Below are 27201 nucleotides of genomic sequence, written 5' to 3'. Positions count from 1 at the left end.
TAGTCTTATACCTTTGCGTATTTAATCAACTACTTCCTAAGCCTTCATAGAAGCTTAGACCTTTCTTCCATACTTGAATCTTCTTGTCTTGTTGCATTTATTTGATGCTGCGTCCAGGAGATGTTTGACTTGAATTCCTTCCTTCGAAGCTTCCTCACTTGCATTTGTACTAGCTTAAGGTAATCAGCTTTATTCTGATCTGCCAATTCTAGGATGTAAAACGTAAGCACCATTTAAGCTTGTCATCATCAAAACTCAGGGACCAACACAGACCCTAAGTGACCACAATCATAAGCTTACCTTCGTTTCCTGGATCAGTAGAATCTACAACCTTGAATGGCCACGGCTTCATGTCTTTCTGTACGGTATCATCACTGAATCTTCTACCAATAAGCCTGTTTGCATTCATACATTTTCATGTAGGGGAAATTATTTAAAGAGCTCAATTTAACATAAAAGTGTTATGTAGAGCAAAACAAATTTATTCTAAAAAATTAATTATGCATTAGCGTTATGGGGAGAAATATTTTATAAAAACTATGGTAAAAATACTAATTTTAGAACATACGCACGTGCGTGCACGTGATATAATCTAGTAAACTTTTGAATGTGAGTTATGACTCATATAATTTCTTGAGTGTTAGAAAATATTGGCCAAAATTAACACAATATATACGACAGAGTTTTATTTTTGGTAAAAATTTATTAGTCAATACTTATTATTGTTATTTCATACGGAGTACATTATATTTTAAATCTATGTCGGGACCTGTATTTTAAGCTAATTATGTTAATATACTTGGTCTAAATTAAATATCAAGTTTAGGAAAATATATTGTAGTAAATTTTTCAAAGCTCACGTGCAAGTTAATGGCCGGAAAAGCTCAGTAAATGCCGAAAACTTCCCTTAGGTCCTTTCTCGGGAAAAAAAATTACTTAATTCTTATTTACAATGGGTGTACAATAAATATTGTACACCGGAGTAAAAGTTAACTCAAAATAACGAAAAATTTTCATTTTAGTAAAACTTATTTCTTCAAAATAACGAAAAATGTATAAAATTAATCATTTAACCCTTTAAAATATTTATCTAGTAAAAACTAGGTTAAAGTTGCAAAAAAAAGGGTTAAAGTTATATTGGTGTACAATAAATTTATTGTAAACCTTTTGCGCGCAAGACCTTTTGGGTGTGTTTCAGGAAAAAAATTATATAAGGTCTTTTCTCGAAAAATTTGAGTTATAAAAGGTACTTTTGGCAAATTTGCCTTTATTTTTTCCCATTTAATATAGTCACGTGATATAATCAGCCAATCGGATACTAGATTCAAAATTTCGAAATGTCGGTTACGAGTACGAATAAAGACCACGAGTACCCGTTCACAATCTAATAAGACTTTTTCTTATTTTATTTTAAAATTAAATATTTTTTCTAAATCCGTGATAATTTTATTTAGGGTTTTTCTACGTTGTATACCCCTGTATTTTTTTAATTTTTATGTTGTACCCATGTATTTTAAAATTTCCACATTGTATCTTGTACTTGTAATGTTTAGTCAACCTTATCCTTGTTGTTAATAAAAAAATTTAAAATTTTCATTACTTTTTAAACAAACTAAGGTTTTTCTATATTATAATCAACCTTATGTTTGTTGTTAACCCAACATTAATGTAAAAAATTTTGATTTTTTAAAATATAACGGAAATTGTTAACATTGGGTTGGAGGGCAAGGATAAAAACGATTAAGGTTGCGCGCGTTCTATTCACCTGATTTTCACTTATTTTTCCTGAACTTATCTTATCTGAACTTATCTGAACTTATCTGAACTTATTAAAACTTATCAAAACTTATTTTAGTTATAAGTTGTACTTGGTCAACCCTTATTTTTTCTGAACTTATCTTATCTGAACTTATCTGAACTTAACTGAACTTATCTGAACTTATTTTTCCTGAAATAAGTGGAAATAAGGTGAATAGAACAGGGCCTAAGTTTTACAATTATGAGGATACAATGTATAAAACTTAAAACGTTTGGGTACAACGTAAAAATCAATGTACTACAGTCTACGGGTCTACAACCTACAGGGGTATAACGTAGAGAAAATCTTTTTAATTTTTAATATCCGTATATTATACGGGACTTAGAGCATCAATTATAGTGATAACTCTTATTTTCCCCTCCTAGTCTCTCTCCTAATCCACCTCATCATCACTCTTAATAAGAGTTAGGTACCAAAAAAAAAAAAAAAAATACAAGAAATACACTAACTCTTATACATTAACTCTTAGATAACTTTATCATATTTAATTTTATTTTTGTAATAAAAATGACAAAAGGCAAACACAATACCAATCAACATTCCACCTCACCCTGTTACCTCTTATTTAGAGGATGTCACCATCAAGTCATCAACCTCTAAATAAGAGTGGGCTAAGAGCTATCCCAATTTTATTAAGAGCTACCCCCTCCGTCTCTTTTTGTTTTTTACGTTTGGTATTTTTCACGCGTTTTAACGATTAATTAATTTGCATCGGGATTTCTCAATTTTTTTTTATTTAAACAAAATAAACTACGTTTATTTATAATGTTTTGACTTTTATCAAAATTCTGATATTGGGAAATGAGAAAAATTTAATGTCCCAATGGAAAAGTGTGAAAAATTTAATGTCTCAATGAATTTAATTTGTTAAAATAATAATTGGACACAAATTTTGATAGAATAATAAGTCATTTATGTAATAATATAAAAGGAAATGTAAAGAACATTTTGAAATCATAGCTTTTAAATGCAGAAAAGATTTTCTTTATGCAGAAATTAAAATTACCATAATATCCCTAATTAATAAAATAAAAATTTATTAAATAAAAAGTGGTGAAATAGTTTGGATTAATATATCTGTATCTGTGTGAGGACGGCATGTCGGCATCCCCTAATTACTTTTTTCTTTTTGAGATAATTACTTTACTCTATTATTAGTTTTTGGTGCAGGAGGGGAAGCAGGGCTTCCATAAAGAAAAAAAAAACGAAAATAAACAAGCTAAAGCAAATAAAATCTAAAGAACTAAGCTACTGGACTGCTAAACCCCTCGCCCCGATAGTATTTTTTAAAATAATTTTTATTAATTAATTAGAGATCTTTTAGTAATTTTGTTTTCTGCATAAAGAAAATCTTTTCTGCATTAAGTAACACCCAAAAAAGAAAAACGTAAAAAACAAAAAGAGACAAAGGGAGTAGCTCTAAAAACTTCTCTCTCCTTAAGAATGGGCTAGGAGTCCCTTAGTATTAAAATATTTGAAACGTCAATCTTACCCTTTCTACTACCTTTGTCTGGATCTAATTCCAATTTCCAAGTGGCTAGTTCTTAGTTCTTACTGCGGGGTCAAATAATACATTGAACTCATACAAATTCCAATCAATATTCGTTCCATCTTACCACCAATCATGAAATTCAAATTATCCGCGCAAAACAGAACATCGAAATTCCATATAAACCACCCAAACTTACAGTTTACCCATCCATCTTCTCCTTCCTCTGTCCTTCTCTCTCCAAATTTACTTCAGTTCATTTAACATAGCTCTACAGAAATGGAAAAACCGGTGGAGGAAAAGGAAGTAGAATCGCCGGCCATAGGAATCGATCTCGGGACAACTTACTCTTGCGTCGCGGTTTGGCAGCATGACCGTGTTGAGATTATCACCAACGACCAGGGTAACAGAACGACGCCGTCTTGGGTTGCATTTACTCCGACTCAACGCCTTATCGGAGAAGCGGCAAAAAATCAAGTCGCCGTTAACCCCACCAACACCATCTTCGGTTTGTTCCGAACTTCCATTCTCTATCCTCGTGATTCATTTTGCAAAATAGGGGAATTTCAAATTCAATTCGTTCACTATTTATGTTCTAAGAATTGATTTTTTTTGCACACTAGATTAATATGTGACTGTTATTGTGGAATTGGGTACTGTGTGCGTGAAACTAATTATGTAACACGATGTCTGCAAGTTTATGGAGATGAATTGAAATTAGCTGAATTCGAATGAAGGGTAATTTTGAAACTCATGAAGTAAAATTGTGGGAAATTGAAATTAGGGTTTTAAGGGGTTTTGAAGTTAAAATTGAGTAGTGTGAACAACTCTGGTGTGATATTGGATTTGAATTATGTAATTTTGCAATGGAATGCCTCAAATGAATTACAGATAGTCGCCATGTTAATGTATTCTCCTTGTTTTCCTTGATGGTTGATTTTGATGTACTCAATGCTATAGGGGGTTCAATGCATATGCTCCCAGGCTAGGAATTAACTAAACTTTGGGCTAGGGTTAAAGTTGTGAGTCAATTAGTTGTTCATGTGGGATGTAAAACATGTTTGGATATGTAAATACTAATAGAGGAGGTCTTTTCTTACCGAATTCCATTCTATATTGCCAAGTAAGTTGGCTATATTGTTGACATGGAGCTTAAGTTTGACCGCTTGATTACCTACTAATAAGAAAGTTCCTTACTGTATGCAGAGTCTTTCCTAGCTAGAAGGTTTTCTCCGTTGGTATAGAGATTAGAGACTTGAGGTTGTATATATGCTTTTGAGATAGTTTACTAATACAATACTTACCAACATTGTAAATTTTTTATTATGACTTATGAGATGGAATAGGATACAAATAGACTGCTATGCTAAAAAAAATGCAATTTAAATAAATATTTCTATGGTAAAGTATGTAGATACTTCATATTCCTGACTCTGTCCCCTCTGTTTTTTCTGAGATATGTTGAACTGAACTTTTGATACATAACATACTATCATGGACTTGCAGATGTTTTGATGATAAGGTAGATTTGCTTTACTGCACAAAAAGTTATAGCCTTTCATTTGCTTGACATCTGTTTCTAGAACATATCCTTACAACTAATGTCCTGTAACTTTGAAGGAATAACTTGTTTCTAAACATTATATCTGTTGATTTCTAGACATTATATCTGATGATAAGGGAGAAAATGTTTTCTTAATATCAAGAGAACCCTGCACTTTGATTTTCTATGGATATCTGGTGTGTCTGTGGAATATTGTATCTCCATATGCTATGTATGTCAGTATATCTATGTTTTCAATAATCTGGAGTTTTCATGGTTTCTATATTGATGATGGGCAGATGCAAAGAGGCTTATAGGCAGGAGATTCAGCGATGAAACAGTGCAAAATGACATTAAGCTTTGGCCATTTAAGGTTATTTCCCCCCCTGATTCTGATAAAGATAAGGAACCAAAGATAGTGGTCACCTACAAGGATGAAGAGAAGCAATTTGCTCCAGAGGAGATATCTTCAATGGTCCTGGTGAAGATGAAAGAGATAGCCGAGGCCTATCTTGGCTCAACTGTGAAGAATGCTGTTGTCACAGTTCCTGCCTACTTCAATGATTCCCAACGTCAGGCTACAAAAGATGCTGGTGTCATTGCTGGACTTAATGTCCTGCGTATTATCAATGAGCCAACTGCTGCTGCTATTGCATATGGTCTTGACAAGAAGGTTAATCAGAGTGACACCTGCAAAAAGCATATATTGGTTTTTGATCTTGGTGGTGGGACATTTGACGTCTCTTTGGTATGTGTAGAAAAGGGTGTCTTTGAAGTTAAAGCAATAAGTGGTGACACACACCTTGGTGGTGGAGACTTTGACAACAATATGGTGAAATATTTTGTGGAGGAGTTTAAGAAGAAGCACAATGTAGACATCATTGACAACCCAAGAGCTCTTGGTAGGTTGAGAGCCGCTGCTGAGAGAGCCAAAAGAACACTTTCATCTGCTCATGAAACTACTGTTGACATTGATTGCCTCTTTGAAGGTTTTGATTTTACATCAACTATTACTCGTGCTAGATTTGAGAAGTTGAACATGGATTTATTCAAGAAATGTATTGATCCTGTTGACCAGTGCTTAAAGGATGCAAATATGAAAATAGGTGATGTTCATGATGTCGTCCTTGTTGGTGGTTCAACTCGGATACCTAAAATCCAGCAGCTATTGCAAGACTTTTTTGAAGGTAAGGAACTTTGTAGAAGCATTAATCCAGATGAAGCAGTTGCCTACGGGGCTGCTGTACATGCTGCTATGTTGACTGGTGTAAGCACTAATACAGATATTGTACTGATTGATGTTGCTCCTTTATCTCTTGGTATCAAAGTTAGCACTGGTGCAATGTCAGTCCTTGTTCCTCGTAATACTACCATTCCGACAAGGAAGAATAATATATTTTCTACAGCTGACGACAACCAACCCGGTATTTTAGTTCAAGTGTATGAGGGTGAGAGGCTCATAGCAAAAGAAAACAATTTGCTTGGTAAGTTTGAGCTCTCTGACATTCCTCCTGCACCTGCTGGTGTTCCGCAGTTGGATGTCTGGTTTGAGATTGACGCCGATGGGATACTTACAGTATCAGCTGAAGACATGAAAACTGGAAACAAGAACCAGATCACCATTACTAATCAGAGTAGGTTGTCGAAGGAGGACGTTGATAGATTATTGAAAGAAGCTGAAGAGTACAGAGCTGAGGATCAGAAATACTTGAGGAAGGTAAAGGCTAAGAATGATTTGGAGAATTATGCTAACAGTATGTGGGAGATATCAAGAGACTATGCAAACAAGATTGGAGTTGAGGATAAGATGAGGATGGAAAACGCAATTCTGAAGACAATTAGGTGGCTAGATTGGAATTTCCAGCTTGCTGAAGCTTCGAAGTTTCAGGAAAAGTTGAATGAGCTACGAGCCATTTGTGAGCCTATTATTCATCAAGCATCTAAGCCTGAAGTTAAGCCTGTGAGAGCTCCGTTAAGAAAGCAATTGGGAGGATGGACTAGTATGTTTAGGTTTATGAACTTTTTTGGTTTCGGTACAGATGAAGGTGCTTGAGCGTGTTTCGTAAGCTATATTGTTAGATGAAGGTGCTTCAATGTCTTGCTTGAAATAGAAACGTTAGCAGAGGGAATATGAGATGCTGAATTCTGAATTTTTGTGATTTCATGATGTTTCTTCACCAGTTGCAAACTATTACTCCCTCCGTCTCTTTTTGTTTTTTACTATTCCATTTTGGGTGTTTCATTTTGTTCTTTACATTTCCTTTTATATTGTCACATAATGCATTAATATTCTATCAAAATTTGTGTCCAAATATTATTTTAACCAATTAAATCCATTGGACATTAAATATTTCTCATTTTTCCAATGTCATATTTTTGATAAAAGTGAAAACATTATAAATAAACGTAATTTTTTTCTTGTTTAAATAAAAAAAAGTAGAGGAATCTCAATGTACATTAAATAATCGTTAAATCGCGTGAAAAATATCAAATGTAAAAAACAAAAAGAGACGGAGGGAGTAATTTTCTAGGCACCTTGAATTTTCTGGTGCGCTTATTGAATGATTTTGTGTTATACTTGAAGTATTGATTCTCTCAGAATATATAAACTCTCAGAATATTACTCCCTCCGTCCCGGAATACTTGACCTGTTTTTCTTATCGGGCCGTCCCTTAATACTTGACTTGTTTCTAAAAATGGAAATATTCTAACAATATTATATTATTTCTCACTCCACCCCTATTAACCCACCTATCCCCTATTCCATACAAAAAATAATTAAAAATTCAACCCCTACTCTCCCCCAAACCCACATCTTAACCCACCTCCCACATTAAAATAATACCCACTATCAACTACTACCTATTAAATTAAATAAGTCAATTCAAGTTCTTAAACTCTGTGCCGGTCAAACCGGGTCGAGTATTCCGGGACGGAGGGAGTACAAAATAGGAGTACAATATCACGTGATCGATAATTGCAAGAATATTAAGTATCAGCATCTTCTTATCGGTGACGTGTCCGCATTATGGAGAAGTAGAATTGTGGTTGAACGGCTGATATTCGCGAAATTTCAAGTCTGTATACAAAAGAGAAATGAAGAGCCACCAACGAAATATTATAAATACAAACTACTGGAGTAGCAATTGAGGTCTTTGTTCAAAACTTTCCCAGAACTTTGCTCATTTTCAGGTATCTCAATTTCTACCCTCTTTTTAACAGTTAATCACATTTGAATATCTGTTATTGTTTAATTTTATTCATAAATTGTTTGTTTGATTCCTTAACTATGATTTTAGTTCTCAATTTTGTTTCAGAAAGTTTTGTGCTTTTGTGTTTTGATCACTTAATTTTCTGTTCTTCATTTCGGCAATGGTCAAATAGGTTTTTCTGAGGGCAGTCCAGACAAGGATTTAGTTTAGGTACTCCCCTGAGGTATAAATAAGTTAGTATACAGCCATATAGGGCTAATTAAGTTCAATTGATGACTAAAAATACACATAGGTTTGCTTGAATAACTTCATATAAATTTTGATTGGCAAAAATAAGGTAAAGAGAATCAACGATTTATGTGGTAATTAAACAATAGTAAACGATGGGAATGAGAATTGATCTAACTAGGACAAAAAATTGGAAGGAAATAAACAAATCCAAGCTAGTTTTCGTGTGTTACATTGAAAAAGGAAATGGGAATGGAAGGGCGAGGATTGATGAGATAGGAAAAGTGAAGAGGGGGGTAATGAGGAGGTAGGAAAATGTGTCAAAATTGTTCCTTTGTTTTTCTAAAATAAGTTTTTCACTTTGACAGAGTTATTTTCCACCATTTACATGGAAAACCTTTTACACCAAACCAAACACAAAAATTCAAGTGGTATCTTTATCTTCTAGCTTGTAATTTGCTTGGGAGACGAATAAGCAATTTGAACCTCTAATTGGCTATTGATATCTAGCTACTGTGGTTTGAAGAGTATTGCTTTGAACAAATGTGTAAAAGTGGAACCTTTTTATTTACAGCACCTTAGCTGTTAAGAGTGACCTGGTTATCAGAAAGCCTAGTTAACAGCAGTTCTTGATGGAACTGTTGGGCTTATGGGTCCCTTCCTATGTGGAGAAGCCCATTTTATTTGTAGCAAAATTGTGTTGCTACTGTTGAATGCTTAGGCTTCCTTGAGAAGTTTATCCTTTTTTACTTTTGGTGTGCTATCTTGAATTACATTCAGCTGGGCAATAATAATAATAAAAAAAGAGCATAGGTATGTGAGGAAGTTGAGAAAAGAGTGGTAAAAAGAGTAGCCCCTTTTTTTTTTCACGTTTTTCAGTGAGCAAGTTCAAAGATCACTCTGATCGGAGTATCATCCACCGTCCGATTTGGCTCAAACTTTGCCAGATTCTTTGGGACATCCTGGGCTTCATCTCCACCGGAGGGATTGTCTTTTGCTGCTTCCTTTTGTGAGATATCGCTGTTTGAATCAGCTCTGTTTTTCTGGTGATATTTCTCAATTCTTTCCTCAATTGTGTAGCTCTTGTTCTCGGTTATTGTTGGGTAATTTGAGTGCCCACTTTGTGACTTGGAATTGGGTTTGTGTAACCTTCCTTTATCATAATAAGAGCAATTTGGGTGGACTCCTTTATCGGTCCCGTGGTTTTTACTCTTCACATCAAAGGGGTTTTCCACGTTAAAATTATTGTGTGTTCTTGCTTTATTATTAACTTGTTCAATTGATTATCTTCTGTGATTGTTGGAAATTGGGGTGTTGATATTGCTGGAAATTGTTGATATTGGTAGATCATTAGTTAGGGCATTTTAGTTGGTGACTTTGAACAAACTAGCAGTAGAATTTTGCTTGGAGTTCGTTTTGTCATTCGATATTTCCTCAGGAGGTGTGTTTACCTCAACAGGAACCTCATCAATCACTCTCACATGAACACTAAAAATGATTTTCTTAAACCGGACTTCTCGTCTTCTCCTATACTTGTTTTGTACCTGTTCTTGAATCCTTGATGGTGTAGTGTGATATTAAAAATCATATTGAGGATGAGTATATGTTCTATATGATTATAATAAAGTGTGAAGTTTAAGTCTTCTAGATATACTTAACTGAAGGGTGTTCAATTTAATCGTGCTAAATTGAGTAGGAATTTTCATCCTACCTCCTTAGCTTATCCTTGACTATCACATGTTTTAAAGTCAGAAACTTTGAGCCGTCAAACCACATTTTCCTGGAGATTGTTGTAGAAGAGTAAAAGAATGGAGGAAAAATGGGGTTGGCCAGCAATCGGAATAGATCTCGGGGCAAGATTCTCAAGTGTGGCAGTTTGGCAGCATGGTCAAGTTGAGATTCTAATGAATGATCAAGGCAACCGGAAAACACCATCTTACGTTGCTTTTACTGGAAATCAATGCCTTGTTGGTGATGCTGCCAAGAATCAAAGTGATAGAAACCCTGCAAACACCATCTTTGGTTTGTTTTTCTTACTCTTCTCCCACTTCAGCTTCATTTGATGTGCTATTTGTTTCCCAATTATGCAAGTGCCGGATTAATTGTAGACCTCAACTGTTATAGTGTTCTGCCACAATGTCATGATCTTATAGTTTTGCACTGTTTGGTAGAAATACCTTCTCATTCAATCACACTAATGGAGACATAAATATTTACATACAAGAGAGCACCATATAGCCTCTTGGCCTACAACATACATTAGAGTGAATGGGGTGGACAACTGGACACACATAACATGAAGTATTGTTGCTCTGAAAACTTGAAAAGAAGCATGATATTACTTACCTCACATTACAAATACACCAATGCCTCGTGAACTTGTACAAATTACTAATGCATGAATGTTGTCTATAGGTTTTAATTTACTTTTTAGCTTGTAACAGGCCTCATGAACTTGTATAAATTTCATCTCACTAAGTACCAGTTCTGCTTTTAGCTAGTATTAGTGTATCCAACTTCCTAAATAATCATCCGTGCTCAGTGGCATTTACTCTGAAATTTAATCTTAATGCCATGGTTTCCAAACAGAGAAGAAAGCTATTCTTCCTTCTTCATTTGATAACTTATTCAAACTCTGATTAGGTTCATACTCCACACTTTTGACTATAAATAGGTAATGACTAATGAGGAAGAGAGATGGAAATACTTTTTAATTAGGAGAAACATACCCATTCTCATGCTTTTTCTTCCCCCCTCCCCTGTTTTCTTTTGAACCCCATGTGCAATAAGGCTCTGATGTTGATGATCATATTGTGGAATAAGCCTATGTTTCTTTGTGTTCTCTTCATTCTCGGTGTTTGTGCATATCAACAAATTACAGATGCAAAGAAGCTTTTAGGAAGGAGATTTAGTGACATAACAGTTCAAAGTAACATCAAGAGCTGGCCATTTAAGGTTATTGCTGATCCGGAAAGTGATAAGCCTAAGATCATAGCCTCCTATAAGGGTAAAGAGAAGCAGTTTACTGCTGTGGAAATATCTTCTATGGTGTTAATGAAGATGAAGGAGACTGCCGAGGCCTATCTAGGCACGAAAGTGAAGTATGCAGTTATTACTGTTCCAGCTTACTTTAATGATTCCCAACGTCAGGCAACAAAAGATGCCGGAATTCTAGCTGGGTTCAACAATGTTCGTATTATCAACGACCCAACAGCAGTCGCTATAGCTTATGGTTTCCACAAAAAACTTGATTCTAGTCCCTTGATTAAGAATGTTCTGGTCTTTGACCTGGGTGGTAGGACACTAAATGTCTCTGTGCTAACTATTAATAAGGATGTAGTTGAATTTAAAGCAGTTAGCGGGCATTCCCAACTTGGAGGAGATGGCATCCATAGTAATATGGCAGAAATTTTCATTGAAAGGTTTAAATGGTCACATGGTTATTATGTGAGTGAAAAGCATCTTGAAGGATTGGTAGCCTCTTGTGAGAAGGCAAAGAGGACTCTTTCTACATGTTGTGAGACTGCTATCTATCTGTATTCTGATTTTCTGGGCAGTTATTTTTCTTCACCCATCACTCGTGCAAGATTTGAGATGATAAATGAAGTCTTATTCAAAGAGTTAATGCTCCTTGTTGAGAAATGTTTGAGGGATGCTAATATGGAAAGATATGACATTGATTATGTTGTTCTAGTTGGTGGATCGACCAAGATTCCTAAAGTGCGGCACATGTTGCAGAATTTTTTTTGTCATACGACAAAGCATTGCTATGACATCAACACTGAGGAGGAACTTGCTTATGGAGCTGCCATCCATGCTGCAATGTTGAGTCGTGTTTATGGTTCTCCTATTTTTCCTCGTATTGAGCTTCATCATGGTAAGACACTAAGGTGCATACATGCTTCTGTAGTCAAAAGTACCAAGACTTTCTGTTCGACTTTTTTTTACCTATTTCAGACAATATAAGTTCAGTTAAGTTCAAATAATAAAAGTTCAGAAAAAATTAAGTCTTTTTCAGATATTTTTACACATACAGTAAATAAGTTTATTTCAGGGAAAACAAGTTCAGTTAAGTTCAAATAATTTCAATTATCATAATGCCATGTTCATTTACCGATGTACAAGTATTCTCTGGTTTCATTATGAACATCATGCACATGTTTCCATGACCTAATTTGTGTACTTACCTAGTATTTGTTCAAAATCCATGGTTTTTTTTCTTTTCTTTTGCTAATGGAATAGATTAATTTTTACTTACAATGAATATGTAGGTGCAGCTGTTGAAGAAAGTTTTTTGGTTCCTGGTAAAAGACTCAGAAAAGCAGTACAGTCCAGGGGTTGATCTATACCTTTCTTTTATCCTTCATTTTATATTTCGTTTTCATTTGTTTCCTCCAACTCATGCTTTCAATTTTTCCTCTTTCCAGTCCAGGAACCTTCTCCGTCTTTAATCTTACAAGACGTTGATTCGCTGCTGAAGGAGTTGTCGTTCAATTTATCCAACGATGTCAAATATGTCTCCTCTTCTGCAACTCAATTCTTGAATCTATTGAAGAAAATTAGGCGCAAACCAGATGACCCTAAACTAACCCGGCAAGTATCTCAATCACTCAAGAACTTCTACCCTTCTATTGATAAGCATTGGCTGACTATTATCAAGTCTATCGAAGAGAATCTCTTAGTCTCCCAACACCAATACTTGGAATGGGCTTCGAAGGAGGCTGCTATTCCATTGAAACAAGAAGAAGCTGGTACAACACATAACCAACTTGTTAGTATTAAGAACAAAATGGTTCAGAAATCCCTTTCTCAAGATCAACTCAGATCAAAAATTACTGTGATAGATGAGGAATTAGCCAAGCTATTGGACCGTAAATCTCAACTGGAAGTTGATCTTAATTTTGTGGAGGAAGACCTTTGTAAGCTGACTCGGTCCGTAGGTGCTCAACTCGATCTCGCAAGGAAGCAGTCTGTTCAGTTGGCTTGTCTTCGAGAAGCAAGCAACTTTAAGGCTAAGGCTAAGATTTCGATGGATGCTTCACTTGATAGCCTTGCCAAGTACTTCAGGAATTTGTAAGTGCTTCCTTTTTCGTGTGAAAGTGGTAATTCCTAGAGTTTAATTTGATGAAATTAATATGTAACTCCAAGAAGTGAACCTAACCTTAATTTGGCCATGTTCTTAAATCATAGTGCAATATGTCTTTGTACTAGGAACTGATTTTGGCATACCACTTTATTGATATTGGCAAACCTCTATGTGAGTAGAGTGCAGTTTCTTGTGCGTTCATAGTGGGTGTGCTAAAATCATTTCGCCATTGTATTTTCTAGAAAATATGTAGTAAATGCTAACTTGATCATAATTGGAGGGGCTCACTAGGCTGAGGAAGTCTTGTTCTATACTCGGTATTCTGCATTTTTAGTTAGTACCAAAACACATGGTTTGGTACAAGAAGAGTAGTATTTTCTCATATATGTGGTACCAAGCAATATACTAGTAGTTTGGTAACGTGGTTTCATTTTTATTTGGTTCCAAACAATATAGTTTGGTACTCATACGTCAAAGATAAATGTTATTTTTCTTGGGCCAAACACAATTTATTACGTGAACTTACCATTTAGCCCTTAATATATCACATAAAGTTACTATTTTGTCCTTACCTATTTTAGAATTAGAAAGCATCCACTAGGCTAGTAGAGTAGACTGACCAACAGAATTGGTGATACAAGTGTATGGGGTCGGAGAACCATCTCCAAAAGCTAGCTCAAAGGGAAGCTAGCAAGGCCATAGACAATGGCCGATGCGGTGTATAAGGAGAAAAAAAAACTTACTTTTAGTCAAAAGTTCCATAATTTTTTTTGAACATACATAATTTTAGTTAGTTTCATCGTTCTTTACATATTGATCCTACTATTTATAATTTCTGGATCCGCTACTGATCATATATAGACCTATTCACTTAAGTATTAAGGTTCACCAACCGTCGATATCTCTGACATGGAACTCAATTGTCATACCTTGCAATGGGATTGTATAAAACAGATGAAGAAAAACAAACTATACAAAAACGAATGGTTGTTCTATTCCAAAAAAAAATGTCAATATGTTTGGAAACAAAACCTCCCTAAAGTGCATTTAAACCAACAAACAACCCCAAACGTATCATTATCATAATGATAGGCTTACAAATCTTCTTCAACGCTTCAAGTTTTTCCTTAATAGAAGAAGCATCTACATCTTTCAAATCCGATTGAAGCCACTCATTAGTGTTCTTAATAGCACCCTCCATTTCCTCCCTCTCACGACTCGTAAAATTATCCTCGAAAACATTCAAATTTTCCTCGAAACTATCCGCATATTTCTCCAACTCAATCTTAGCATCGACCTTAATCTTATAATTCATGTCGTCATCCTTGTACATCTGAGCAACAATCACCATCCTCTCGATTTCATTTTCCGACAATCTCCCGCTATGGTTGGTAATTCTGATAACACTCTTGTTCCCTGTCTTGGTATCCTGCGCTGAACAGCGCAGGATACCATCATTATCAATCTCGAAGCAGTTGTTAATCGTAGGGACGCCTTTAGGCGCCGGAAGAATGCCTGATAGTATAAACAAACCTAGATAATGATTGTTTTTGGCTTGTGGTTTCTCACCTTCAAATACAGGGACAGATACCTCTGTTTGGTAGTCCAAACTAGTTGAGAATTCGCGCTGTTTTTTTGTAGGGATACGGGTGTTTCTAGGAATAATAACAGCCATTTCCCCTTCACCAATCAGAATCCCTAAAGAAAGAGGATTCACATCGAATAGTACATGATTTGTGTTATCACCCATTCCACACAAGATTGCAGCTTGATGAGCAGCACCAATAGCAACAGCCTCATCTGCAATAATGTTCTTACCAAGTTTCTTCCCATCAAAGAAGTTCGAAATCATTTCTTGAATCTTTGGAATCCTAGTCGAACCCCCAACAAGAACAACATCATCTATGTCACTTCTGTTCATCTTTGCATCGGCTAAACACCGTCTAACAGGGTCCATACACGCCTCGAATAGTCCCTTATTCAAGGCTTCAAACCGAGCACGGCTTATCGAGGAACGGAAATCAGTTAACCCAGAAAGACAATCGATCTCGATAGTGTATACAGAAGTTGAAGAAAGATTCCTCTTTGCAATCTCACATGCTTTTCTCAACCTCACAAGAGCTCTAGGATTACCACTAATATCCTTCCCATGTTTCCTCTTAAACTCATCAATGAAATACCTCACCATTGTACAGTCGAAGTCACCTCCGCCTAAATGAGTGTTTCCACACACTGCTTTGACTTCAAACCCACCATTGTTAATACTTACTAATGAAACATCAAGCGTTCCACCACCAAGGTCGAATATTAAAACATTTGTTTCACTAATGTTTCCATTAACGTCTTTGTTGTCAAAACCATACGCCATTGCAGCAGCTGTTGGTTCGTTGATGATGCGAAGGACTTTAAGTCCGGCTATGACTCCGGCGTCTTTGGTGGCTTGACGTTGGGAGTCGTTGAAGTAAGCAGGGACAGTTATAACAGCACTTTTAACTGGGATGCCTAGGTTTTTCTCTGCAATGGCTTTCATTTTGGAGAGGATCATTGCAGAAATTTCTTCAGGTGCAAAGTGTACTTGTTCTTTCTTGTAAGTGACGGAAATCATAGGCTTTTTATCTGGTCCAATATTATCAGGATTGGGAATAACTTTAAATGGCCACCCCTTCATGTCGTTCTGTACTGTTTTGTCAGTGAATTTTCGACCAATTAGCCTCTTTGCATCTGCCACAAATACAGGAGAGTGATCACAAACTTGAAATATATATATATATATATAGTCATCAAGAAAACATTATTGTATATCTCGATCTAATCCACACATAAGCATAGCCAAGTCCAAGCCATACTTTTTATAAACTTACTCCCTCCTATAATCATAGTTCTGTTTTTCTACTCGGACGTCTTAAAATTATAGCCTTGTTTCCATTTTTGGCTATTAAATTGTCCAATTTCCCACGTAGTATATTAGAAACCAAAACATGTACTACATAAACCACTTTCTCATTTACTATATTTCACTTTCCCACGTGTAACATTCCAATCTCTCATGCGAACCAATTACCAATAAACGCTATTCCTCTTTTTATGTACTCTATTTCACTTTTCTTAATACCTGTGTCCTTAATTAAATAAAACTATTATTATGGGATGGAGGAAGTACCTAAATCTAAAATGCACACATATTCTTCCTCCTTTTTTTATTAGATGACACAATTTAATTTTGGCTCAATTTGATTTTGACACTATTCACACAGGCTCCTTTATCTTTCTTTTGTGATTATACTTTAAAAAAAACATAGTCGTGTAGAGTCTCAGCAGAATCATTTCAATGAATATTTTTCCAATTTCATAATTAAATATAATAATATTTGAAAAATCGTACATTAATGGTGCCTACATAATTGCGTCATCTAAAAAAGAACGTATGAAGAATAGATGTGCTAACTTTCAAGTTAAATTAAAGAAGATGAAGTTTACCAAAGATGGTATTGTTGGCATTCCCAGCAACCTGGTTCATAGCACCTTCACCAATGAGACGGTGTGTGTCAGTAAAAGCAACCCAAGACGGTGTCGTTCGGCTACCCTGATCATTGGGAATGGTTTCGACACCACTTTCCTTCCAAACAGCAACGCAAGAGTATGTTGTTCCAAGATCGATTCCGATTGCCGGCCAATCAGGACTTCGACTTCCTCCTCCCATATTCAATTCAACTCGATTTCACAGATTGAAGTTCATAAAAAAGGGATGAAAGAAATTAAGGTAAAAACCTTGACATTTTGCGTTTAATACTTCTCCTTAAATTAAATTAGTCCGATTATTACTTAGTCGGTTTGCAACTTGCTTATAAAATGTAGTGCTGCTAACTTGTGTCAAGCTAAAAATTTTAAACGGAATGTTTTTGCTTTTAACATCCAAAGAAATACTTCTTCCGTCTTTTAATACTCGCAACGTTTGTTAGTTTCACGCATGCCAATGCACAACTTTGATAATTTATATCTTAAATCCTCTTTATGTAAAAATTATAAAAAGTTGATATTTTGAAAATACACATTGAGACGAATCAAACAAGATCCCACATGACTATGTTTTATCTTATATAAAAAGCATTAAGAATAGTCAAAGTAGATTATATGAATAGTGGCAAAAGTCCAAACGTTGCGAGTATTAAAAGACGGAGGAAGTATCATAGAATAAAAATATTTTAAAATTAAATTTAAATTGTTGAACTATTGCAATTTTCAAATTATGTTTTCAAATGATTAAATTTTAAAACGCAAGGGTCGTTTATAAAAAGAATCTCGTTTTAAGAAAATTAATAATTTAAAGCTCGTTTATGACTCGCCTCGATTCATAAACGGGATGTTCACAACCACAAAGTCTCTTAAACAAATTGTGCTTAAACATATTTTCAAGCTCGGTTGAAAGCTTGAGATCGCATCGAGCTCGCCTAAATTAAATGAATATAGACATGAACAGGGTAGTACTCAGCTCGACTCATTTATACCCCTTAGTACATATAGCTAAAAACTATTATCATAATTTATTTATTTTTTAAAAAACAATGTCAACGATGCTCGTGATAGGTTGTTCAACAATGCTTTTTCTAATTTCATAAATATAAAAAATACAATGTCAACAATGTTAGTTGGCCAGTGTCCAATGATGGATTTTGAACTAGTAGGGGGATCGAGAAAAATTAAGCAACATACATAGTAATATAATATACTTATATATACTCAAATTTTAGGAAGGTCAAACTAAAAATACAACTAAATTTAGGTAGGGGGAACTTGCGACCTGCCTCTGCCAATGGTGACACTTATTTAACTTAAGAGTAGAAGTCGTATATATTATTTGTCATTTGTTATTCGCTCTAAATTACAAATAAAAAGAGCTACATCTATTTGATACTATTTGAGAAGTTTACTTCGTATTTGCGAATACGGAGTATGAATTTGTCTCCAAATCTATTTGAATTAGTATTTGATCAGATTGTAAAATATAAACTCAAACTAGCTAGCTCATTGGATGACCTTTCATACATCGAATATATACACTTCTATGCAACTTGTTTATACCCTCTCCACCTTTATTGGTTGACTCTCTTACTCTGTACAATAATTGAAGAGCTCTCAAGTTAACACAAAATTGAAAATGTCATAGGCGTGACACAACTTTAAGTTAGACCACTCTCACCAGTGGAGGCCGGAAAAAAAAAAATTACTCACTGCTGGGAGTGTTCTTAGACCCCTCAAAAGTTGAAAGCTTCAGTGAAGCTACACGCGCGTTGTTAGCGTGGTGAGCTATTAGCCAGTTTCATTAGCTAATTTGACTATCTTATTGTATTAATTAGCTGATTTGACAATTTGATTATGTTGGTTGGTTTGACTAAGTTGTTGCAATAACGATTATTGTATTTAGGGGTGTGCACGGTACGGCCCGGACCGGAAATTGGACCGAAACCGGACCGGACCAATAGATTCCGGTCCGGTCCTCGGTCCTTGAAAATATACGATTCCGGTTTTCTGGTCCGGTTCGGTCAAAACCCGGAATTTTCCGATCCGGACCGGTGACCCGGAATATATAAAAATTTTATATAGAAGAGCTCAACTTGTAGCCCACGTACATTAATCTCCCCAACACAAAAAAAAAATCTTGGATATTTTTTATAAGTCATGCATTGGCCTTTATCACCTTTATATTAAGCTTATGATGTGATGTATGAGATACTTAAAGAGAAATATAGGTTGTAAAAAGATAAAATTGTAAAAATAAATTGAGTTTAAGATTGTAAATATCAAAAATTAAAAAAATCGGTCCAAACCGGTCCAAAACCGCCGGACCTGAATTTTCCGGCCCGGGTCCGGTCCGGACCGGATTCTTTCCAGTCCGGTCCTTGGTCCGTGAATTCAGAAAATTCCGGTCCACCAGTCCAACCGGTTCCGGTCCGGTCCAGTCCGGTTTTGGACCTGTGCACACCCCTAATTGTATTTGGTAAATGCGTAGTAGTTATTAGTTGTTAGTTATATATCGTGTAAAATCACTAATAAGGATATTGACTATGATTTGTACACACGTAGGTAGGGGTGTTCATCGGTCCACACCCGGACCGGACCGAAGACTGAAATTTTGATAATTCAAGATCCGAAAAACGGACCGATTATGCTTGGACCGAATCGGATCGGACCGGAAAAATCGGTCTAAAACCCGAACCGGACCGGTTTGGACCGGTTGTACACCTATTTTATATATATGGTAAAAAAGAAAAAATATGTGTAAAAAAGTTTATTGTTTAACGCTTTTTTAAAAGCTAAAATAAAATACATCACAATATAATAATATTTACAACATATTAAAGGAGAGAGTTAAATTTTTAAATAGTTTATATTATATTTTATTAAGGAAATCGGTCCGGTCCAAAATTCAGACCGGACCGCACCGAATACCGAAACTTGATATTTCTCGACCCGGAGACTGGACGATTGCCTTCGATCCGTCCAATCCGGTCTAGGTGGGTCCGGTCCGGACCAATATTTGCTCACCCCTACACGTAGGTGATATGCTTACAGAAGTTATTGTTAAACGATTTTGGAAAAGTGTTTAGTGATCGAATGTCAAGTGGATGACTTGGACGGAGTACGTGCTAGTAACTGACATTTGCCAATTTCCATTATCCATAGAATTTGACTTTGACGGGTTCAAATATATAATACCCGAATCCATTGCCACAAGTGGCAACTCTCCTAAATTGAAAATTCCATTTTAGTTAGTTTTTGTGTAGTTGCTACAGATTACTATTAAAAGGACTTTGGAATCTTTGACGTGAAAGTGTCATCTGTAAATGCAGACGTGCAGTAACCTTGGTATCAAACTATCACTTTGCAAATTGAGAGATTAGCATTTCTTAGAAGTCAACTTAGCTTTAGCTAATGATGTCTCGTATGATATTTTGTACTCCCTTCGCCCTTAAAATATTGATATTTTTTTTTTAATGTTCCTTTAAGTTCGTTCCTTACTTTTAATACTTTTAGCAAATTTGAAACTCACAGCACCTCAACCACCAATTGTTCTTTGAAATGTACTAAGTACTAACTGGGGTGGACGTGAGTGGTTAAGGATCTCTTGTTTTTTAACTAAGTTTTTGGGTTCGAGCTTTTATTATGGAAAAAACCTCAGATGGGAGGGATGTTGTCCATCAAGGTATTCATGCATACTTCCGCGGGAGATTAGTTCATTTTTCGAAGGTGATGGGAACTTCTCGCACTAGGACCAAACAAAATAAAATGTTCTTTGAAATATAAACATTATTAATATATGGAAAATTTGTCAAAACGTACCTTATAATTATTGTATTTACGACTTGATAAAAAACTTTATGGTGTAAGATATTATATTTGCCTAGATTATGTACGCTGATCTAAAATTCAGGCATTGACTTTACCGTGTGCATCTTACTTCTTACGTGTCATAAATAACTCCTTGTGAAATGCGTGTGGTAAAATCAACACCGAAAGTTGGTTCAACTTTCATAATCTGGCCAAAGGTAATATCTTACAACAATTTTTTTTTATAACGTAATAAAATATATTTTTTATAAGGTAATTTCTCAATAAAAATAGTTTTTATAAGATAGTTTTTGACAAACTTTCATTAATATATTCCAATAGTTTTTGGTCCCGATGGTGAAACTTTTACGGGGTAGACTATAAATTGCGCAACTAAACCATAATCAATTAGACCTTAAATTGATAATCCCTCTTTCAAATTTCTGTGTTTTTGTCTCTTGTATTACTATTCTGGGACTTGCTTGGAAATTAAAATGGGAGAAGAAGTAGAATGGCCGGTAATCGGAATTGATCTTGGTACTGCCTATTCTTGCGTCGCTGTTTGGGATCGTAATCGGGTTGAAGTTATAGCTAATGATCAGGGTAATCGTATAACACCATCTTGGGTCGCGTTTACTGACACCTGTCGGCTTGTTGGTGATGGCGCGTTGAATCAACGCTCCACTAATCCCACCAATACTATCTTTGGTTAGTTCCTCTTCCTTTCTTTAATTGTTTTTTTAATCCATAGTCGTATACGAAGAATGGAGTACTGCCCCATTTTACACCATTTTGATTTTTTATACTATTTACCCCGTATTATTACGTTTGATCACATATTTTTACGGAGTATTAAATATACGAAGTACTGCGTATACAAGTAAAAAAGATATTTTGTGATTTAAAATGCTGATCCGATTCTTATTTTTTTTTGTAAGTAGAACATATTTTTATGATTAGCTTGTCAGCTAGAGGTGATCAAAATTTGGGAGGGGTCGGAGTTTAACACAAAAACTCATACCTAACCCACAAATTTGATGCAGGCTTTTCGGATCGGGTTCGAGCTTTAGTCTAAAAATGCGTATTTGAGGCTGTACGTCCGGCCAAACTCGTACTTTTTTCAGGTTGGGTCAGCGGGTCGGACTATAGGTCTATGATTAGCTACAATATATGTATATTTTGAAAATATCTATTGTTTGGTTGTTAGCCCCGTTCCAAAAGACTTTTGCGACGGAATTTTTGACTTGGCCGTCGTAATTAGGTTGTCGTTAAAGATACAAATTCTTGTAGTGTTATATATGTCAAATATGGTTTGCGTAAGGTATGAACCCTAACCTTGAGTTTTAAAACTTTTACCAGTAAGCTATTACAAGTTTCATGTTATCATTGCAAACATAAAATAAAAAATAACATAAGTATACACTACAAGAATTTGTATCTTTAACGACAACATAATTACGACGGGTCAAAAATCCCGTCGCAAAAGCCTTTTGCGACGGGGCTAACAACCAAACAATGACGAGAATAACCGTCGCAAATGTCTTTTACGACGGGTTTACGACGAATTTACGACGGGATTTCTATTAACGACGGCCCCCTTTTATGACGGGTTCGCGACAGAAAATCCTGTCGTTAATCAACGATTATTGGCCTTTCGCGACGGGATTTCCCGTCGTTAATAGTACAATTTCTTGTAGTGATATGTGAATGTTATTAATGTAGTAATCCGTAACAACGTTATTCTATGGTAATTAATGACAGATGCAAAGAGGCTTATTGGTAGAAGATTCAACGACGAAAGTGTACAAAAAGACATGAAACTATGGCCTTTTAAGGTCATTGCTGGTCCTGGTTCCGGCAACGAACAAAAGACAATGATTGCAGTAACATTCAAGGGTGAAGAAAAGCAATATTCCATAGAAGAGGTTTCATCGATGGTCCTTATGAAGATGAAGGAAACTGCAGAAGCTTATCTTGGCATAACCGTAAATAACGCAGTTGTCACTGTACCTGCCTATTTCAACGATTCTCAACGTCAAGCAACTAAAGATGCGGGTACCATTGCCGGGCTCAACGTGGCCCGTATTATAAACGAGCCAACAGCAGCTGCTATTGCTTTCGGTCTCAACAAGAATAATTCGAGTAACTTCAATTCGAATGCATTGATCTTCGATCTTGGTGCGGGTACTTTTGATGTCTCGATAGTGTCTATAAGTAGGGATGTCATTCGAGTGAGGGCGGTAGGTGGTGACACACACCTTGGCGGGGGTGATTTCGACAACAGAGTAGTGAGTCATTTGGTGGAGGAGTTTAAGAGGAAGCACGGAAAAGACATTAGTGAGAACGCTAGATGTATTGGAAGACTGAGGACCTCTGTAGATAGAGCGAAAAGGGCGATATCTTTAACTTCAGAAACAAGTATCGAGATTGATTGTCTTTTCGAGGGGATTGAAAGCCGCTGCGACCTGATCGTCCAATACAGTCACACGAGTTGTATTTTTCTTTGCTGGTATGGTTGTATTCCTAGGTAACATGATAAAAACATCACCAGCATCATTTCTAATACTAAGAGATAAAGGTATGACATCAACGAGAACAGTGTTCTTATTATGAGTACCAACACCACTTAACGTAGCAGCATGAACAGCTGCACCAAAGGCAACGGCTTCATCAGGATGCAGGCTTTTACAGAGCACCTTTCCATCAAACAAGTTCTGTAACATCTCTTGAACCTTTGGAATACGGGTTGACCCGCCTACAAGAACCACATCATCAACATCATGCTTTTCCACTTTAGCATCCCTTAAACAATTCACAACAGTGTCCACACATGTCTGGAACAAATCCATGTTCATCCTCTCGAATCGGGCACGAGTTATGGTTGTTCTAAAATCAATCCCTTCAAAAAGGTACTCAAGATTGATACTAGCTTCACAAGTAGTTGAAAGTGTCCTTTTCGCCTTTTCTGAAGCATCCCTTAACCTCGCAATAGCCCTAGCATTTCCAGATATATCTTTTTTATGTTTTTTCTTAAACTCCTCGATAAGATAATTTACCATTCGATTGTCAAAGTCTCCTCCGCCGAGGTGGCTATCACCACTAATAGCTTTAACTTTATATTCACCCTTTTTAATGGATACCAAAGAAACATCAAATGTTCCACCACCAAGGTCGAAAACTAAAACGTTTTTTGCAGGGCCGTTACAACTAGTAGCCTTTGTTTGAAAACCGTAAGCCATGGCTGCAGCCGTGGGCTCGTTGATGATACGAATGACGTTAAGCCCTGCAATGGTGGCAGCATCTATAGTTGCTTGACGTTGGGAATCGTTGAAGTATGCTGGAACTGTTACAACAGCGTTTTTCACAGGGGTGCCTAGGAAAGCCTCAGCAGAATCTTTCATCCTTGTCAGGACATATGAAGATATTTCCTCAGGGGTGAATTGCGTCTTCTCACCTTTGTAGGTGGCCACAATCATCGGCTTATTTTCTTGGCCTGAACCACTACCATCTTTGACCTTAAATGGCCATAAAAACATGTCTTTTTGTACAGTTTCATCATTGAATCTTCTACCAATCAGCCTTTTTGAATCTGTCATAAGTCAAACACAAACTCTTACTACCTCCGTTTTAAAATGATTTTTTTGTTTTTTTTTTGGTCTATTTCATAACGTTATTTACATTGTTCTTTATTCTACTTTTAGATATGAAAATTTACAATCTTATCCCTTTAAACACAAAATATGATTTATTTACCCGGGTGCACATGTTTTTAAATGAACATTTAATTTAGTTCAAAAACAAATAACATACTTCCTCCGTCTTTTAATACTCGCAACGTTTGGACTTTTACCACTATTCATATAATCTACTTTGACTATTCGTAGTGTTTTTTGTATAAGATAAAACATAGTCATGTGGGATCTTGTTAGATTCGTCTCAATGTGTATTCAACTTTTTATAATTTTTGCATAAAGAGAATTTAAGATATAAATGATCAAAGTTGTGCATTGGCATGCGTGAAACTAACAAACGTCGCGAGTATTAAAAGACGGAGGAAGTATTGTTTATACCCAAAAAACATATAGCAAATGAAATATATAATTCAAATCCAAATAACATATATTAAAATATTTCACTTGTACGCATACATTGAAATCATTCTCCATGTTCATTAGGTGATCAATAAATGTTCATCAAGATGCACAATGAGCATTATGCACCCAGATATATAATTCAAATTGCGTTCTTACCCCCACAACATTTACTATTCTTCACTCAATTTCTCTTACTTTATTCACTTTTTTCTTACACTCACCTAAATACCTTTTTATACATCTATCTTACTTTATCCATATTTTATTATATCCCCCCATATTTTTCCTCTTTTGTCTTATTATTTGTGAAAAATTAAGACAACATGTATACAATAAATATTAATTTTAAGGCATGTGTGAATTTCATTACTCCCATATATTGTAAAAGTCAATGTTTTAATGATAAATTAATCTACTCCGTATTTAATTAAAACTATCCTTCTACAATTACTCATAACGCATAAAAGTAACCATATAACATTTCAAAATATTTATCCACGTGGGTCAAAACTCAAAAGTAAGAAAAATATTAACCGGAAATTTTCACATTTATATACTTCACCATAAGGGTCTTGTTTAATTTGTCTGGGTATTTAGAAATTTTTATAATTTTTTAAAATGGATATATTAGTGGTTAAACATTGCCGTATAAATAGGCATGGGTATAAAAAATTCAGGAACGGAGGTAGTACGTGAAATCGTGAATGTAAGGGAGAAATTAGAAACAAACCGAATACGGTATTAGTGGCGTTGAAGGAAACTTGGTTGTACGCAGCTTCACCGATAAGCCTTTCGGAGTCGGAAAAAGCGACCCAAGATGGCGTGGTTCGATTACCCTGGTCGTTCGGAATAATTTGAAACTCATCATGGTGCCAAACAGCAACACAAGAGTAGGTTGTACCAAGGTCGATTCCGATCACCGGCCATTCTTCTCCTTTCCCTCCCATTTCCGGCGGTCGGCCTTACTGAACAAATTAATCTAAGATAAAAATTTCCAGATTCAAAAAATATGAGAGAATTGATTGACTTTTCAGTTTCAAGTTTTGAATAGATCAATTAGTTCATCGGATGCCTTTTATGCCTCAAATATGTAAATTGTTGACACCAAAAATAAATGAACAATTTGCCAAGGTATACGTAAGCCTTGAGAAAACGACTAGAGTTGAAAATGATAAATTAATCAAAACTAATTAGTGTCCCGGGCGACGCCGCGGATAGTATAAAAAAGAATTAATTAGATTATTATATAACTCGTTTTGATTCAAATTTAATTTGTTAGATTACAATGAATCTAGATTTGAGTATGCTTTAATAAAATTTATCATATAAGTATTAGTAACTCGTAAAGTTAATGACACTACAAAAATTTATATCTTTAACGACAACCTAATTATGACGGGTAAAAAAATCCCGTCGCAAAAGCCTTTTGCGACGGGGCTAACAACCAAACAATGACGGGAATAACCGTCGCAAATGTCTTTTACGACGGGTTTACGACGGATTTACGACGGGATTTTCTATTAATGACGGCCCCCTTTTATGACGGGTTCACGACAGGAAATCCCGTCATTAATCAACGATTATTGGCCTTTCGCGACGGGATTTCCCGTCGTTAATATTACAATTTCTTGTAGTGTGACTAAGTAACTAGTGTGCAAGACTATTAAGAAATCATTTAGATCACTTTCTAATTATATTGATTTAATATAATTAATTTTGAAAGTACAAGAAATAAAAGATGAGTTGTGGCATAATGGTTAAAATGTGTCATTAACGAATGAGAAGTCACAAGTTCGAAACATATAACTAAACATTAAGGCTTCTATATATAAAAAAAAAAAAAATTACATTTTATTAAGGTGTGACGCACTAGTCTATTTGGCGACTCATTCATGCAACGTACGACCTCAAATTTGAAGGCAATTTTTTTCTATGTAAGGTACTTAATGATTACTCTTTTCGTTTTATAATGTTCTTTCTCCTGCAACTATTTAGAATCGAAGGAATTTATTATAATAAATCCATTCCTAAATATACATTTAGATACTAATGGTATTCTTGATTTCTTGGTATGTTGTAAGTATTAGTGTATTAATTACTAGACGTGGCCAATTGCACAATTGCACAAATATGACTGAGTAGTAAGTTATGTAATTCTATTATTTATTCTTGGTGGATGTATTATTTATTCTATTTTTTTCATTTTATGTTGAAAAGCTCCTAAAAGTCATGTCTCCCTTGATCCACGTTTTATGGTTGACTAATTTATAAAAATAATCGTATACAATAAACCAATAATATAAAAATTAGCTAAGAGATTTCTAAACATTAAGTGGCTTGTGATTAAAATGGACACAATTACCCAATACAACCACTTTGTACCAAAACTGAGTATGTAAGTACC

General features: G+C 35.4%; 3 protein-coding genes and 1 pseudogene across 7 annotated transcripts; 3 read left to right on the top strand and 1 right to left on the bottom strand.

Moving 5' to 3' along the window:
* The first annotated feature begins 3320 nt into the window (after window positions 1–3320).
* On the top strand, window positions 3321–7151 carry LOC110781988 (heat shock cognate 70 kDa protein-like). Its single transcript, XM_021986032.2, has 2 exons — window positions 3321–3816; window positions 5151–7151. The coding sequence occupies exons 1-2, from the start codon at window positions 3588–3590 to the stop codon at window positions 6902–6904; spliced, it is 1983 nt and encodes a 660-aa protein (XP_021841724.1). The 5' UTR covers window positions 3321–3587; the 3' UTR covers window positions 6905–7151.
* Window positions 7152–7885: 734 nt separating this feature from the next.
* LOC110781989 (heat shock 70 kDa protein 18-like) lies at window positions 7886–13688 on the top strand. Of its 5 annotated transcripts, XM_056837824.1 has the most exons (6): window positions 7933–8043; window positions 9171–9337; window positions 10040–10313; window positions 11173–12168; window positions 12563–12628; window positions 12719–13688. In XM_056837824.1, exons 3-6 carry the CDS (start codon window positions 10100–10102, stop codon window positions 13366–13368), a joined length of 1926 nt encoding a protein of 641 aa, XP_056693802.1. In that variant the 5' UTR covers window positions 7933–8043; window positions 9171–9337; window positions 10040–10099; the 3' UTR covers window positions 13369–13688. The 5 variants fall into 5 exon arrangements, with proteins under 5 accessions (XP_056693800.1, XP_056693803.1, XP_056693802.1 ...); XM_056837822.1 differs by lacking the exon at window positions 9171–9337 and having other exon boundaries at window positions 7886–8043; XM_056837825.1 differs by lacking the exon at window positions 9171–9337 and having other exon boundaries at window positions 7899–8043; window positions 10044–10313.
* A 545-nt stretch (window positions 13689–14233) lies between these two features.
* On the bottom strand, window positions 14234–25849 carry LOC110781991 (heat shock cognate 70 kDa protein-like; annotated as a pseudogene).
* On the top strand, window positions 21039–23373 carry LOC110781990 (heat shock cognate 70 kDa protein-like). The gene is made up of 2 exons (XM_021986034.2): window positions 21039–21411; window positions 22465–23373. Exons 1-2 carry the CDS (start codon window positions 21198–21200, stop codon window positions 23232–23234), a joined length of 984 nt encoding a protein of 327 aa, XP_021841726.1. The 5' UTR covers window positions 21039–21197; the 3' UTR covers window positions 23235–23373.
* Window positions 25850–27201: the final 1352 nt, after the last annotated feature.

The sequence above is a fragment of the Spinacia oleracea genome, chromosome 2 (assembly GCF_020520425.1).
Source record: "Spinacia oleracea cultivar Varoflay chromosome 2, BTI_SOV_V1, whole genome shotgun sequence".
NCBI lineage: Eukaryota > Viridiplantae > Streptophyta > Magnoliopsida > Caryophyllales > Amaranthaceae > Spinacia > Spinacia oleracea.
Note: the sequence above shows the minus strand (reverse complement) of the source record. Positions and strands in the feature narration are given on the sequence as shown.